This window comes from Hyperoodon ampullatus (genome assembly GCF_949752795.1).
Source record: "Hyperoodon ampullatus genome assembly, chromosome: 7".
In the NCBI taxonomy this organism is placed as follows: domain Eukaryota; kingdom Metazoa; phylum Chordata; class Mammalia; order Artiodactyla; family Ziphiidae; genus Hyperoodon; species Hyperoodon ampullatus.
The window spans coordinates 29,916,565-29,933,666 of NC_136920.1; the positions used below are offsets into that span (position 1 = coordinate 29,916,565).

The 17,102-nt window shown below is 34.2% G+C and overlaps 1 protein-coding gene across 1 annotated transcript in view; it reads right to left on the reverse strand.

Moving 5' to 3' along the window:
* ELP4 (elongator acetyltransferase complex subunit 4) overlaps positions 1 to 17,102 on the reverse strand; it is a gene marked incomplete at both ends in the record, with an annotated part of 235,941 nt that overhangs the window by 141,113 nt on the left and 77,726 nt on the right. The window contains one exon of the mRNA XM_079707500.1: positions 14,034 to 14,222. Within this exon, the coding sequence (XP_079563626.1) occupies positions 14,034 to 14,222 (189 nt within the window). The remainder of the gene's footprint in view (positions 1 to 14,033; positions 14,223 to 17,102) is intronic.

Genomic DNA, 17,102 nt, shown 5'->3' on the forward strand with positions numbered 1-17,102 from the left:
TCCTGCCCATCTGGATGTGAAAATCTAGGATGACTCAAAAATCTTTTTTATACTAGGCAAATCGCCCTTCAGTCCTGGGTGAAAGTTGTCAGCTCTGGATAGTAGCCAAGACATGACTAGGAGGGAAGCCAGAAGAGAGCCAGGGTCCAGGAGTTTTAAGAGTTTGCTGGCAATCCCAAATAGCATTGTATTAAGTTACATAAAAGGTTCTTAAAACTTTCTGTTGTGGTGTAATTTCTTAATTAATTACTTAAATTTAAACTATGTCAAATGATGTTGCAAATAAAAAAGGCAAATCGGAATGTCCAGTTGACTACCTTCTTACTCTAATTTTAATTTCACAAAAAAACTTCACAGAGTTTTTGTTTTGATTGTTCCTTGTTTGGTTGCATAGAATGTTTCCTATTTACTTCTACAGAATGGTAACCTCTTTTTATTAGGATATGCCAAATCCATTAAATAGATTTTAAATAAAGGAAGGTTAATTTAATGCTATTTTCCAATTCAAAGCTCATAAAGCCAAAATTAAGAACTTTGTTAAGAGATAAAAATTCAACTACTGCCACAGGAAGCTCTCTTTGTTTTCTAATAAAAATAGTTGAGATACCTATTTAGAGTAACCAAGTAACAATGAGAATATATCAAAAAACTCTGAATATTTCCTTACTTACTTGGACTTAATTATCTCAAGTTTGTACTAATACAATATATACTTCCAGAAAAGATTTTAGCAAGATAATTAAAAAGTAATTAACCAATCACTTAACTATCAAGAAACTTGAAAGGAATAAATCAACTGACATAAAGCATTTGTGAAACGCCTCAAATTAGAATAAGTTCTTGGGTTACTCAAATAAGAAAGACAGCAAACACACAGTATGAAGGGTAGAGCTCCATCTGAGTGTGGCGTGCACATCAGATTTGGGACTACAATAGCACAAAAGCACTATCAAGTTAATATTGAAAAGTTAAAGAAATATTTAAATTACTTTATGTTTGACCCTACTATGTGAAACGATGTGTGTGTCTATGGTGGGGAGGGAATCACCACAAGAAAAGCAAGTATTCTACTTAACAGCTCAAGTTATAATAACATTTTTTGAAAAATGATATTAGAAACAAACATACCACAACTCGTGACTTTTTTTTTATCGTGTAATCAAAAAAACCAAACTTGAATGAAAGGATAAATCTAGGGATATTTAATGAGGTATTTGTTTTTCCATGCTTATTAAGTTCTCCATTCAATTGAAATCAAGACTATGAAATAATAAAATTAAAAGTTATACAGCTTGTAACTTTTTACATGCCTTCCCTCACCTTCTCAGAGTTGTCACTTACTTCTGTGGATTAGACTCTTATTTTACTAAAAAAAAAAATTGATAGTGGGGAGATAATTATATTCATAATTAATTTTGAGTTTAAGAAAGAATATAATTTTATCAAAATTATACTAATACATATTAATAATAATATTAATACCTTAGTGAAGGTATTAGATTAAATCTTTCCAGATTTAATACTGAACTTTATTCAAAGTCACATACAATTTTAAAATATGGAGGAACTTCTGTAAATTAAAAAAATCCTAATGGCAACACTCTCTTGGTAGCATTGTATATTGATATTCATGTAGGGAAATCATATTTTGGTTCCTTTTTCTAATGTTTAACACATATTCACAAAGAAGCTAATGGTAAATATACCTACCTCAAGGGCAAAAGAAATTGCTGAGTATGTTGCCAAATACCAGGATTTTTACTAGGATTAAGCAATGGAGCCATATTCTTTGTTTTGCATCTGATCATATACTTGTTATTCTATATTTTGGTATGAAAATGTTGGTTCCTTAAAACTGAAGCATTTTTTAAAGAACACATGATATTACTTTCAGATATATTATTTACATTTACCTTGGTCTCAAATACTACATGCTTTGCAGAACATTTGTTTACATCAGTTTTATTTTTTAGTAAGTTATTATATAAAACATTACAAAAACTTACATATTCTGAAAACCCTTATAAATGGACTGAACAAAATGCTGTAATGAATAGGCTGAACAGAATAATGGCAAAATATTCAAAATTAATTTTAGGCATTTTTAATAAACTATACATCATCTAGTTTCATATTACAGAAATTATTCCCATGGAAATTTACTTGTATTTTAAAATCTTTTATGGGTAACTTCCTAAATCAGAAATTTGTTGCTCACTACTTTATACATGAAACCCTTAAAATGCAATTCGCAGATGTCCAAAAGCTCACACTCTGCCTGGAAAAACAACTGCTAATATCCAAATATCAAACAGAGCATCCAGCTGATGTTTGCGATGCAGTGGTAGGTTAAAGATACTAAAATTTAAAATCAGCTTAGAATAATCCCATATTGAGTATAAAATTATAGCCTGTCATCAGGAACAGGCTGACAGAGCCAGGTCCAGATGGGAGACTGGCTGCGAAAAAGGCTGAGGCAGGTGGGAATATGATGGGAACCTGACGGAAGACAGGACTACTCCCTCTGCTGGCAAGGTTCTCACCTGCTTGAATTTTTAACTAATGACTAGCTTTCCTTCAATTATTTAAGATATAACCAACAAATTATGTAAGGTGTTCCTTTTTTAGTTGGCTGTTCTGTGTTTGCACATTTTCAAACTCATGGTATCCTATTTTTTCACCAGATTAATTTCTCAGAGATATAAGGATCCAATGTTTCACCAGGAGGTCCAATTATTTACTTATAATTTAATTGCATCATAAGCATAAACAAATGTAGAATTGCTTTTATAAATATTAGGTCTTTAAAAATTAAAAATGCTTCTGATTTATGTTTGTTGATATATATCTCTTCTGGAAGAAAAAATTTCTTGGGCTACAGACTTCAGAATCTCTTTCTCAGGCTCTGCATAATGCCCCGTAATGAAATAATATAGAAATGAACCATATAAATCAACTATACAGGGAACAAGGAAACAGCATGTCACAGCAAAACAGCATAGATGTACAGCGCCAAACCCATCTGATAATCTAATGATCTGAGTTTACAGATATTATGTACTAATATATAAGAAATTAAGAACTAATGTTTACACAAAAATTTTGTTAAATTTTACAGAAAAATTATTCAATATTTGATTTTCAATGTAAGTTAATAGCTGCAGCAAAAACATTTAGTAAAAATCTGTTCTAAGATTTTGGCCTACAACCAGAAGCTCCCAGAACAGGAGGGATCAGCTTTTTCACCCACTGTTCTCATCTGAATCCTGGCTTAAAAGCTATTCCAGCTCCCAGCTTTCCAGAAGGCTCCATCCCAGGAATCCCTGCCTGCCATTTGGTTTGCTGATTTTAATCTCTCAGGACTTTCTTACAGTGGCTCTACTATGCTGAACTGGCACTTGCTTCTAGAAGTGAGTTATTATTAAACCTGTAGGTCAATTGTGGCACTAAAAACTCTTCGGAAGCTTTCAGCCACTGTGTACAATTTGCTAGTCTAATTAAATATTAATTCTAAGTGTTACACTTTGTGGCTAAGAGCTTTTATTTTCCATCATCAGCCTGGAAGAGAAAGAGGTTACAAGGCTAATTTAATCTCTCTCCCGTCCTCCCCAACATTAAAGATTAACTACATAGGGTGCGAAAACATTATTAGAGAAGTGGGAACTCTTTATATAGTAATAATAATGTAATTAATAGCAAAGGGCTAAAAAATAATGTTAGGATATAATATATGACCTGGTACTTAAACAGCTTTAAATTATAATTTGTTACAAGCATGTTTTGTCTCGATATTAAGAAATAAGTATCGCCCTTCTTTGAAGACAGTAACCTTTCTTTAAGGGAAGGTATGCATCTAAGTATATAAATAGGAATAATTCAAAATTTGCATTTTCTTATAGGTGTTTTTCAGAAAGCTTGTAACACCCAAATAAAAAGCTTAGTAATTCTATTTGTAAAATAAATACAAAATTAAGTAAAGTTGTACTTCTTTTCTGTACACAAAAGTGATGTAGTAGAGAAGAGTCTATAATAAAAATAATGTTAAAGATCCTTCCCCTTTTTTTCTTCTATCATGTTCAAGGAGACGAAACACAGAGTCCCTCCCCAATTCTGCTCCCAGAACAGTTGTGTCCATGCCTGGACATTGGGCATTATAAAGACTATGCAGTCCAGCAGCCAAAGATTCCATATGCCCCAACAGATGACTCAATCTCCATACTGTGATGAGACATTTCACTATTTCTATCATTGATATACTTGAAAATTTTGGCTCTAAATAGTACTTTAACAACCATCACCACTACTAGGAACTATATAGTATGAATCGCCATATGAACCAAAACTTCATAATTTTAGGGAAAGCAAAAAAGTATTTAAAGTCAAAATTATTTTTCATTGTATGCCTTATCAAATATGATTTGGTTAGATTAATTATAATAAAAGGTTTCTAAATGACTCTTTTTACTTCTGAAGACACACATGACTCTTACTGACAGTTGTAAATATGCTACCCTTATTTAATATGCATATTTACACTAAGACAAAATGGCACATATACTGCTCCTAATGCTCTACGTAGACAGAAACTTATAAGAAATTTGGAGTTTATTTGTGTAAAAACTTTCAAACATCCTGGACCAAGAAAGTAAATTAGAAATATAAGTATAATGCATACAAGCTAAGATTTGATTTAAAAAATTAATCAAACACTAGATTGTGCAATATGAAATAGAAAAAAAAAACTGGAACTATAAAAATTTATAAATACAAGCGTATAGGAGCAGAGTTGAAACACAGTTCTATTATTTGTTGTTGTAAAGAAAAACAGACTCTGTTTACACCCAACCAGACTTGTATGAAGTTACTAAATTTTCAAAGACTGGAATTTGACAAATATGGTAAAATTAATATGGGTTTAATATGATTCATTTCATTAAAAAAATTCTTTTTAAACTTTTAAAAATGTTAATTTTTTGCAATCTATATCAGAGTAGTTGACAAGGTCTAGAAAAATTAAGGCAGATTCTTAGTTGAGAATATGAAAAATTGATACCCAGAATATCCAACACTATCCTTTAATAATTGATAGTTGTGATCAAGAGATTGAATCTGTAATTTTCAGCCTTAAATATTTGTAATAAACTGTATTTAAAAAGACCATTTCAAATAATAATTCTCCTTAATAAAGTATATTTAAAAAGACCATTTAAGATAGATTAAGTTATATGGCAGAAGGTGTTGTTATGCTTTCCTATAATGATGCTCATATCAACAATTACAAAAAAAATATTTTCCAGAATTTTATAGTTGTAAACTCATAAGAGTCTGTTGTTCCCTTACCATACAATTATTCTTAGGTCTTGTTTTAAGAATAAAAGATTTCACACTGAGAGAAATTCACAAGGCCACTGGAGTCCACATTTCATAATCCTATATTAGTGGTTAGTTCTATAGCTGTCCATTGCTTGCCTTAGAGTTTAGCTGCTAAAATACTCAGCATGAACACAAAAGTTTATGGATGTGAAAAGGTTTGTTCTGAATTCCTCCACACTGAAACATACTGCATCATTTACTTCAGTGGGTTCAAAGTTTTCATATATTAATATTATAGAAGATCGATTTGAAAATATATCAATTAAAATAACACACTAAAACTTCATTCAATTTTCAAGAGACATGTAACAAGGGCCTGTCTTCCTGCTTTTCTTCAGAAAATGATTTTTCTTTGGTATAAGCTAACTAATGCTGGTGATAGTTTTCTTCAGTGAGGTAGCTGGAGGCGGGGGGAGGGTGGGGAGGGAAATTCCACAGATAAAATTGTTGGAAAATAGTGGTTTATGATAAAAACTGAATAAGGTTATTACTGACCAAGTGCCAGTGATGACCAATAAAAATATGTTATAGGCCAGTTTCAAATCTAAAATCTATTCTGAATAAAAGAAAGTTTAAATAGTTTACCAACTAATGTTCTATAAGCAAATACATTAAATGCTAGTAATACAGAAAATTATTGTAGAATGAGAAAAAGTTATTTCATATTTTATCATCAAAAATGTCAAGGAAGTTTTCATTCCTGCATTATTATAGTTAAGGAGAAATTTATTGGGTTGTTTATATTTAAAAATTCCTTAAAAGTGTAGATTATGACAGCTTGAATAGATTAGCAATAATAAAAAGTAAATTTTCTTTTTGAAAGGAAAGCTGTGAGAAAGGTATAGAAAAATAACCTTTCCTATTTTAATTACAACTCTAAGTGCTTTAATATTTATTTCCTGACAGTTTCAGGTAAAAGTGCTTTCAATCAATAAAAAATACAAATCAAGAACAACCTGTCACAGATTGTGTAAATAAAATGCATAAGCTAGGGGAAATTTATTTTCCTTTCGCCTCGCCAATATAATCATAATAAGGCATGAAACTAAGTTTCTATTTCCAAAAAGAATAAATGTTATTGGTCACCATTTTTCTTAAGCAGAACTGTCACTGATAATTGAAAATAAAATTAATTTAAAAGGCACTAAATATTTGTATAATTTGCAAGTGGATGACAAATTTCACTAATAGTAAGCCAGTTCTCATTTATAAGACCAAAAAACATTAGAGTTTCATATATTGCAAGATATGGAAATCAAACAATAACCAATTGTAACAGCTTCAAAGTTATCTCCGTGTAAAAAAAGGTCGCTAAAAAGTTTCGAAGGGTGTACATTTGTGTTTCTAACAGTAAACAGGAAAAAAAGCAGCAGAATGTTCAATGTAGCTGAATATAACAATCTTTGACATGGAAATTTATACTTAAGATTTTAAAAGTTGAAATAATATTCTCATACTTAAGATAATAGGAAGGAAGAGTTTCAAGGCAGGGTTTTAGTTATTTTTCTTAGATGTAACTTTTCCTCTTTCTTTTTCAATCCATGATAATCTTCACTCGACAACAGTTTTGAACAGTTGAGTTGTGAGAATGTGAGCAGCTGCTGTTATTATAACTAAAGGTCTGTCTACTGCTTGAGTCTGAGAGACCACATGTTCGGCTGTCCTCTCATCTTGCCATCCTCACCAATTAACTATTAACATGGAGGGCCGTACACATGCTCTTGGGGGCTCTTTAACAGGCTTCTTGGCGAGTGGAACAACTACACAGCAGGGATCTGGGAACTGAGTAATGCTGGAATATAGGGGAGCCGTCCATAGTTCTGCTCCTTCTAATGACACTTTGCTCCACAGTTCAGCATGTAACAAAGTCTGTATTTAACTTGGCCATTTTCACATACATTTTTAATACAGTGTCTTTGGGCAGATACTAAAACTATATTCTAGCAAGAGACCAGATGAGTAATAATACTACTTCACAGGGAGAATTGTTTAGGACTTTATATGCATACATATTTTAAGACATTCATAATATATTTGATGAATAATTTTAGTGTTTTCAGCAAACAGATATTTAGAATTTATTTTATTCATTTGTTTCAATGTATGCTTGTTATTTCCTGTGCTGTGATGAAAATAATCTCTAACCCAAAGGAAATAAACTATTTCAAGTTCAAAGTTATGAGGCTGAGCAGAAAATAGTTCAAATGCAAATTTAAAAATAATTCTTTTCCATTCTACTTGCAAAAGTCTTATTACAACAATAAGTTAAAGTCAGTTTCGAATCTATGTCATTATTTTCCCTATTTTAACTTTTCCCGCTCTGCAATTTCCTTAACTATGTGTTCCTTCTCTACAATGAAATTAAACATGGGAAGCATGCCAAAAGTACAATAAAGGGTAACTAATCATTACTGTACAGGTCTGACAGAATGTTAATAACTAAAGTAAGAACACTGATTGGCTATTTTTTTTTGAACTTCATGTAATCTTTATTTATTTATTTTTAACATCTTTACTGGAGTATAATTGCCTTACAATGGTGTGTTAGTTTCTGCTGTATAACAAAGTGAATCAGCTATACATAAACATATATCCCCATATCTCCTCCCTCTTGTGTCTCCCTCCCACCCTCCCTATGCCACCCGTCTAGGTGGACACAAAGCACCGAGCTGACTTCCCTGTACTATGTGGCTGCTTCCCACTAGCTATCTATTTTACATTGGGTAGTGTATATATGTCCATGCCACTCTCTCACATCGTCCCAGCTTACACTTCCCCCTCCCCATGTCCTCAAGTCCATTCTCTACGTCTGCGTCTTTATTCCTGTCCTGCCCCTAGGTTCTTCAGAACCATTTTTTTTTTTTAGATTCCATATATATGTGTTAGTATACGGTCTTTGTTTTTCTCTTTCTGACTTACTTCACTCTGTATGACAGTCTCTAGGTCTATCCACCTCACTACAAATAACTCAATTGTGTTTCTTTTTATGGCTGAGTAATATTCCATTGTATATATGTGCCACATCTTCTTTATCCATTCATCTGTCGATGGACACTTAGGTTGCTTCCATGTCCTGGCTACTGTAAATAGAGCTGCAATGAACATTGTGGTACATGACTCTTTTTGAGTTATGGTTTTCTCAGGGTATATGCCCAGTAGTGGGATTGCTGGGTCGTATGGTAGTTCTACTTTTAGTTTTTTAAGGAACCTCCATACTGTTCTCCATAGTGGCTGTATCAATTTACATTCCCACCAACAGTGCAAGAGGGTTCCCTTTTCTCCACACCCTCTCCAGCATTTATTGTGTGTAGATCTTTTGATGATGGCCATTCTGACTGGTGTGAGGTAATACCGCACTGTAGTTTTGATTTGCATTTCTCTAATGATTAGTGATGTTGTGCATCCTTTCATGTGTTTGTTGGCAATCTGTATATCTTCTTTGGAGAAATGTCTATTTAGGTTTTCTGCCCATTTTTGGATTAGGTTGTTTGTTTTTTTGATATTGAGCTGCATGAGCTGCCTGTATATTTTGGAGATTAATCCTTTGTCAGTTGCTTCGTTTGCAAATATTTTTTCCCATTTTGAGGGTTGTGATTGGCTGTTTTTCCCAATCTAAGAGAAATAAATATTTTATATACTTTTAATGTAGTGTTACTTTATATAATATATTCATATAAAGGTGTCACACTTCTATTATCTATAGATGTTTAATTATATGACAAAATTTCCAAGGATATCAAACTGCATTTCTATTTCCTGTCAGAATCTACCTTACTCTCAAATACCAAGCTCAAGCATCCAAAATACGTACATATACTGATTGTCTGCTCCATCCATTCTATCTTTCATATTTCTGAAAAAACTCCAGGAGGATGGGACCTTGTTTGTCTTGTTCACTACTTTATCCCCATGGATGCCTAGAATAGTACTTGCAATAAATATTTGTTGATTGAATAAATTATTCAATCACCATTTAAACCTTGACTTAGAGTCTGCAGGAAAGGCACTGGTCATAGTCGAGAGGAAGTTGATGTATGATGTTAAAAAGAGTCATGTTACAACAACGTAATGTTACTAAGACTTCAATGGCCATCTGACTTCAGCCAAGGTTCCTAACCTGTCTAAGCTGTGAGAAGATCCTGTCCATGTTGTTCATAAAAAGAGGCAGAAAGCTTAAGATTTCTATTACTTCGATGGACTTGTGTACCTTAGTTTTTGTAGCCTGATCCCTGTTCAAATTCTCAGTTTTGGAGGTCTGTTGAAGTAACAATAGTGAAGGTGACAATTGTTGACATATAATGAGTGTCTACCATGTGCCAGCACTGGGTGAGCACATGTTATTGCTAATCCTCTGAATTTTTACAAATGAAGAAGCTAAGGCTGAGAAAGTTAGGACTTGACTAAGACCAAATAACTAATTGGGTCTATCTCCCTCCAAAGCCCAGGCTCTTTCTATCATTGAATGCTACTTTGTGCACAGTCTGCTTCTTAATTTTGACCCTATTTTAGAACTTCCATTGAATAAGCAGCAGAGCGTGGTGGTTAAGAGTATGGTACTTGGAAGGGAAACACTTAGATCTAAATCCTGCCACTCAAGTAGCTGTGTGATCTTGGGAAAGTCACTTAAATTTTCTGTCCCTTTTTCCTTATCTATAAAATGGAAATAATGATAGCACCAACAATATAGGATTATTATAAGGATTAAATGAGTTAATATTTGAAAAGATCTTAGGACTGCAACTGGCCTGTAGAAATCACTATGTAAGTTTTTATTAAACAAACTCACAGTTCCCTGGTTCTGTGTATGCATATGTCTTTGGTTAGCTTTGTAATATGGCTTCCGCTTCTTACTCTCTTTTCTTAGCCTAAACATTGTGATTTTCCTTGCCAGTCTTTAAGAGTTATTTAGAGTTTTATCCACTATTTATATCATGACTGGTTTAAGCAAACTGTTAAGTTTTACATTTTCTCCTAAGTATTTTCATAAAAAAACAAATATGTGGTCAGATGTCATGTTCAAAGAGCAAGGGAATAATTTATTTGTTTTTTTTTTATAGCTCCACTGATATTAGGACCAGAAGACTACTATACGATAGCTAGGCAAAATTGTCTAGGGAAGAGACTGTGGTATAAGGTCACCAAAGTCTTATGTTTTCCTATTTTCATTTCAAACTAGGAAAAACCTTATGTTTTCCTATATCCACTTCAAAATAGTCTCTTTACTGGTATTTTAAAAAGCAGAATTTAAATTATATCTTTTTCAGTTTTACAAGAATTCAAATATATCTATAAAATACCAAAATTCAAATACTGCTTAATGTTCAGTGATGTACATAGGATGATTTGAAGTCTTCTGATAGTATTACTGCTCTTCCCTCAGAGGCTAGAGGAATCACTGTCACAAACATTCACAATAGGTTTGGAATCTCTTCTCTAAATAATAATGATGATCACTACCAAAACGGCCTTAAAATTTTTTTCTTTCTTTTCTTTTTCTGCCTTTATTGAGATGATCATATGGTTTTTTTTTTGGTTTTTTTTTTTTTTTTTTTTTTGTTTTTTTGCAGTACACGGGCCTCTCACTGTTGTGGCCTCTCCCGTTGTGGAGCACAGGCTCCGGACGTGCAGGCTCAGCAGCCATAGCTCACGGGCCCAGCTGCTCCGTGGCATGTGGGATCCTCCCAGACCGAGGCACGAACCCACGCCCCCTGCATCAGCAGGCGGACTCCCAACCACTGTGCCACCAGGGAAGCCCTCTTTCTTTTCTTTATTGCATAGGCACCTTTGCAATAAATTTTAAAATTACATATATACGTATATTTATTTCATAATTATTTTGGTTCTTAAATTTAGGTCTTTGATTCATTCTGAATTAATTTTTGTATATGGTGTGAGGTAAGGGTCCAAACTTCATTCTTTTGCGTGTAGCTATCTAGTTGTCCCATGTCATTTGTTGAAAGGTTATTCTTTTCTTATGAATGGTCTTGGCACCCTTGTTGAAATTTTGTTGACCATAGATGTATGGGTTTATTTCTAGACTGCCAATTCTATCCCATTGTTTTTTTTTTTTTTTTTTTTTTTTTTTTTTTGTGGTACGCGGGCCTCTCACTGTTGTGGCCTCTCCCGTTGCGGAGCACAGGCTCCGGATGCGCAGGCTCAGCAGCCATGGCTCACGGGCCCAGCCGCTCCGCGGCATATGGGATCCTCCCAGACCGGGGCACGAACCCGTATCCCCTGCATCGGCAGGCGGACTCTCAACCACTGCGCCACCAGGGAGGCCCTATCCCATTGTTTTATATGTCTATTCTTATTCGAGTACTCAAGTACTCCCTGGAGACCTCCAAATTTCAATTACATCTGCTATATTTCTGTTAATGTAATTAAATGTAAAGTTCTCACAGACCTTTGGAGTGTCACCAAGCATAGTCCCTGTTTCTTTGATTTGCTTGAATATGTCATATAAGTTCAGACCTCAGTTGTGAAACAGGGATAATGCTTAACATATCCAAGGACAGGAGCTTAATTCAGATGAACCCTTCAAGTCCTTTCTATTTAGCTCTAAGGTTAAAGATTTGAGATTTACTAGCTTTGAGAGAATGAGTTCCAGAATACAAATCTGTTAGATATTGTAGTAGAATTTTGTCATAATATGGTTCTAGAATCTGATTTTCTGGGTTCAAATTATGGTTTCTCAAGTATTTAACCTTGATCTAATTTCTGAATTTCTCTATACCTCAGTTTCCTTATAGGTAAAATGGAGATAATAGCATTTACATAAAAATTCTATAAGAATTGGTAGGTCCTGACTTAGTGTTTTTTATTTGCTAGCTGCTCTCATTATTGTTATAATTGCTACTTCTTAGAGAAGTAAAACAAAGCTCAAAACTTCTCTGCTATAATTCATTCCAAATCAAAGTGTTTTAGTATGTACATTAGAAAAAATGATTTCAGTGATTTTAGTTACTTTGACTTTCACATTCCATTCATTGCAGCAGGTATTTCAGTTATATTATTTCTACTATCATGTTATAGTGTATGTGTACATATATACATACATACTGTGGAAACAGTCCCAAACTTGCCCCTTGAACACTCTTAAGAACTTTTTTGAACCAATGAGGAAATCTTACAAAGACCCCTCGTTCTCTGGGGAGATGCCTCTTTTTATGAGAGTGTAACTTCAGGAGAAATATATATAGAAACAAGGAGGCAAGATGGGGACTAGTCCTATTCAGATCAGCTTTTTTTTCAATTTTTTTTTTTACTGTGGTAAAGTACATATAGTGTAAAGTTTACCATTTTAACCATTAAAAAAAATAAATTTATTTATTTATTTATGTTTGGCTGCATTGGGTCTTCATTGCTGCACATGAGCTTTCTCTAGTTGTGGCGAGCGGGGGCTACTCTTCATTGTGGTGGCTTCTCCTGTTGCAGAGCACGGGCTCTGGGCCCGTGGGCCTCAGTAGTTGTGGCATGCGGGCTCCGTAGTTATGGCATGCGGGCTGTAGAGTGCAGCCTCAGTAGTTGTGGTGCACGGGCTTAGTTGCTCTGCGGCATGTGGGATCTTCCTGGCCCAGGGCTCAAACCCGTGTCCCCTGCATTGGCAGGTGGATTCTTAACTACTGTGCCACCAGGGAAGCCCTTAACCATTTTTAAGTGTACAGTTCAGTGGTATTAAACACATTCATAATGTTGTGCTACCATCACCACCAGCCATCTCCAGAACTCTTTGCATCTTGTAAAACTGAAACTCCATACCCATTAAAATAATAACTCTCATTCTCTCCCACCCCCAGCACCTGGCAACTACCATTCTATTTTCTGTCTCCATAATTTTGACTACTCCAAGTATGTCATATAACTGTATTCACAGTATTTGTCTTTCAGTGACTGACTTATTTCACTGAGCCTAACGTTCTCAAGATTTATCCTTGTTGTAGCACATGTGAGAACTTCCTTCCTTTTTTTTTTTTTTTTTTCCATACGCGGGCCTCTCACTGTTGTGGCCTCTCCCGTTGCGGAGCACAGGCTCCGGACGCGCAGGCTCAGCGACAATGGCTCACGGGTCCAGCTGCTCCGCGGCATGTGGGATCTTCCCGGACCGGGGCACGAACCTGTGTCCCCTGCATCGGCAGGCAGACTCTCAACCACCGCGCCACCAGGGAAGCCCCTTCCTTCCTTTTTAAGGCTGAATAATATCCTGTTGTGTGGATATGCCACATTTTGCTTATCTATTCATCTGTCAGTGAACAGTCAGGTTGCTTCTACATTTTAGCTGTTGTGAATAATGCTGCTATACATGGGTGTAAAAATATCTCTTCAAGATCTATATTCAGATTAGCTTTATGATCAACGACAAGATATGACAGCAAAATCAACCTCATGTCACAATGATACTAGCAAGTTCACAATAAATCAAAGAAAAAAATAGTAAAATTAGTGAAGATGAAATTACCACATACTCACTGTATATCAAAACCACAAGTACTAGAGAATTGAATAATCTAAAAGACATCTTGCTGCTCCGGCATTTCAAGCATCTTTAGTCTCTTTTATCCAAATGGCATATGAAAATAATTTACCAGGTTCATAAAGCACTTATAAACTGCTCTTCAGTATAAACCACGAGTTAGGAGAAAGTAGTTTTGGAAAGTTCTTACCTGGATAAGGTGTGTTGGCACTGTGATGATACAGGCTGAAAGAGAGGTTCGGAGAAGACCACGGAGCATATAGAGGAACTTTGTAAGACTGAAATTGCTGTCACAGTTTTCTGTCCAGCAAATGTCATCTCCCCACAAAGGTGAACCAAGATTCTGGATTCCTATTCTTAAAATGCTTTTCTGTTTTTTCTAAGGGAAAGTGAGAGGGAGGTAAACACATTAAGTTTTATTAAACAACAGGATACCTACCTCTTTTACTTTTATCTGCCAGTTCTTATTTTTATTCAAAACAGATCAGGGAGTTAATGTCAACAGACGTAGTAAAAAGTTTTATGTATTATCAATAATAAGGCAACATAAAGGAAACCTTTTAGACTACAAGACTATAAAAAAATAGCAGAACTGTTGTTTTGTTTTTTCTACTGGAAAATTTGAAGAGTATCACAAGCCTCAAGCTTTTGTTTCTAAATCTTAATGGTGCCTAAGAATTATGTTTGAGGCAATTAAAGTAATACATAACAAATCACAGGTAATAATAAAGAGAATCTAAACTAGAATGCTTACAAACCATTCTTACAAAACTCTGTAAGTCTTTCAATAAATTACAGAGTGCTCAATATTTCTCAGATAAATTCTATCATGTCCACCGTCTACTATTTTGTTTGAAAGAAGTTTAAAAATGTATTTTATGGGGTTTAGCATTTTACACTTGCCTCTATTTTTTCTCCTTGAAGCTATTTTTATGATAATAATTTGACACTTTTAATAAAACTTAACAGGTGAATGTTTAGAACTTGATCCCATTGACATTAAGGTCATAATAATAGTGAATGATATTTCTTGGGAAAAGAGTATTGAAAAACCATTAAATAAAACCTAAAATGATTGTCAATAAATGTTTGCCAGCAGATGTGTTGTTTTTTTTTTTTTTTTTTTTTTTTTTTTTGCGGTACGCGGGCTTCTCACTGTTGTGGCCTCTCCTGTTGCGGAGCACAGGCTCCGGACGCGCAGGCTCAGCGGCCATGGCTCACAGGCGCAGCCGCTCCGCGGCATGTGGGATCCTCCCAGACCGGGGCACGAACCCGTGTCCCCTGCATCGGCAGGCGGACTCTCAACAACTTGCGCCACCAGGGAAGCCCAGCAGATGTGTTTATAATAAATTCTACTGTTTGGGTTATTCTAACTGAACAAATGTTTTGCAAATGCTTTCCTTAGTAATTCAGCAAAATTTCCAGGCAAAGGAAGGAGGTCTTAGCAAAACCTGGCACATGGAAATAACTGGAAAATCATTATTACAATTCTAACAGGGAAAATAAGACTATTCTCCCAAAGCAAAGATTTGGAACATGCCACTTTAGATGTGATTTCTGATGAAACAAGATCCTAAAATATATATATCACTTGCTGTTGCTATAAAATACCACTAATAAAATTTATTAGCCAACTAATTATTGCTCAATACAATATATATATACATACACACAATATATAATATCTCCCTGATATTAGACACACAAGTGATTTTTTGTATTCTTTTTCAAGGAGAATTTGTTGACAAAACAAAGTAGGGAAAATGAATAAAATGTTGAAATATTAGAACAGGAAAGACTACGGGGACAATAGTAAGATGCGTAAGATACAGACTTAAAGTCTGCATTGTGCAGCTAAGTAGATGTATGATTTTGGGTAAGACAAGTAATTACTTAGGCCTTAGTCTTCTCATCTCTAAAATAAAAAGGATAGAATAGAACATTGCTGTATGAGACCATATAATTCTTCAAATATATAAAGTGACACAATGGCCTGGATAAAAATGTGAGAATGAGATTTTAAAAAGAGGAATTTAGTCTAAGCACATTTGATAAAAACTTTCTGACTTCTAGGACCTAAAGCACAAAGACAATATCAAGGCAGTTGGTCCAATTTTCTTTTCTCTTTGCCTTGAGGTTATGATGACAACCACCTAAGATACCATATGTGGTGATCCTCAACAGTCCATAAAAATTATTTTCTTTTTATTTCTGCATTACTTGAATAAAATGAAGTAATATGATGTACCATGGTATATGTTAGAAGTATAAATAAATTTCCAATGAGTTCCTATATCTGTGAAATATGATAGGTTATTCATTTTTATGTATTACTTAGAAACTCAGAATTTAAACAAAATGGCAAGATTAAGGTTCATTTTTCTCATCCTTAAACTTGTTATCTTATGAACTGTAGCTTAAGTTAGATTCCTAACAGAAAGAGCAACCTGGAAAAAAAAGAGAGAAAATACCCCCCCCCCGCCCGAAATCTAGATATTAGAATGAAATCTGATGGTAACAGGAGAGCAGCCTCATATTGTTTACCCTGTCAACATTTCAGAAACTAAAGGTCAGCTGTATTTTAACCCACAGTCACCATTACCTACTACTGCCGTATCAAAAAGTTTACACAAGTTTTTAACAAAAATGCTGTCAGGTGCAGAATCAGGAGAACCACAATTTAGTGACTTTGACAGTTACACTGATATACACATATAGAAATAATGAAAATATTAAGCCAGAGAATGAATGACTGATAAGATATTTAAGTGAAGTATGTACACAGCACATTAGAACATAATTGAGCATAATACTTCAACCCAGGAATACATTTATATTTTAAAAAATATGACAGTATTGTAAAAACAAAGGCTGAGTTACAAATTTCCTGTGTTGTTTGGGACATATAATTCCTTGCTACACCATATAATAATGGGGCATACTGTAAGGCGTAATAAAATTAAAAAAATAAATGTTTGCCGACAGCTGAACAATAAATAAATTTATTCCTATGAGAAGATCTAAAATATTTAATCTGGTACCCTAAGTAAAATCAATGTTCAAATTTCATTTATTGTATTATTTCTTAGATATCTGAAAATCAAAAATTAAAAATAAAATTATGACAGTGATTTGTAAATGTTTCCACTCCAAGTATCTTTACGGATGAGCTACAATACTTTACTTACTACTGTTATTAATTATATGGTAGTATATAATATTCTGTTCCTTAGAGTCTATTTCTATTTGTTGCCTCCAA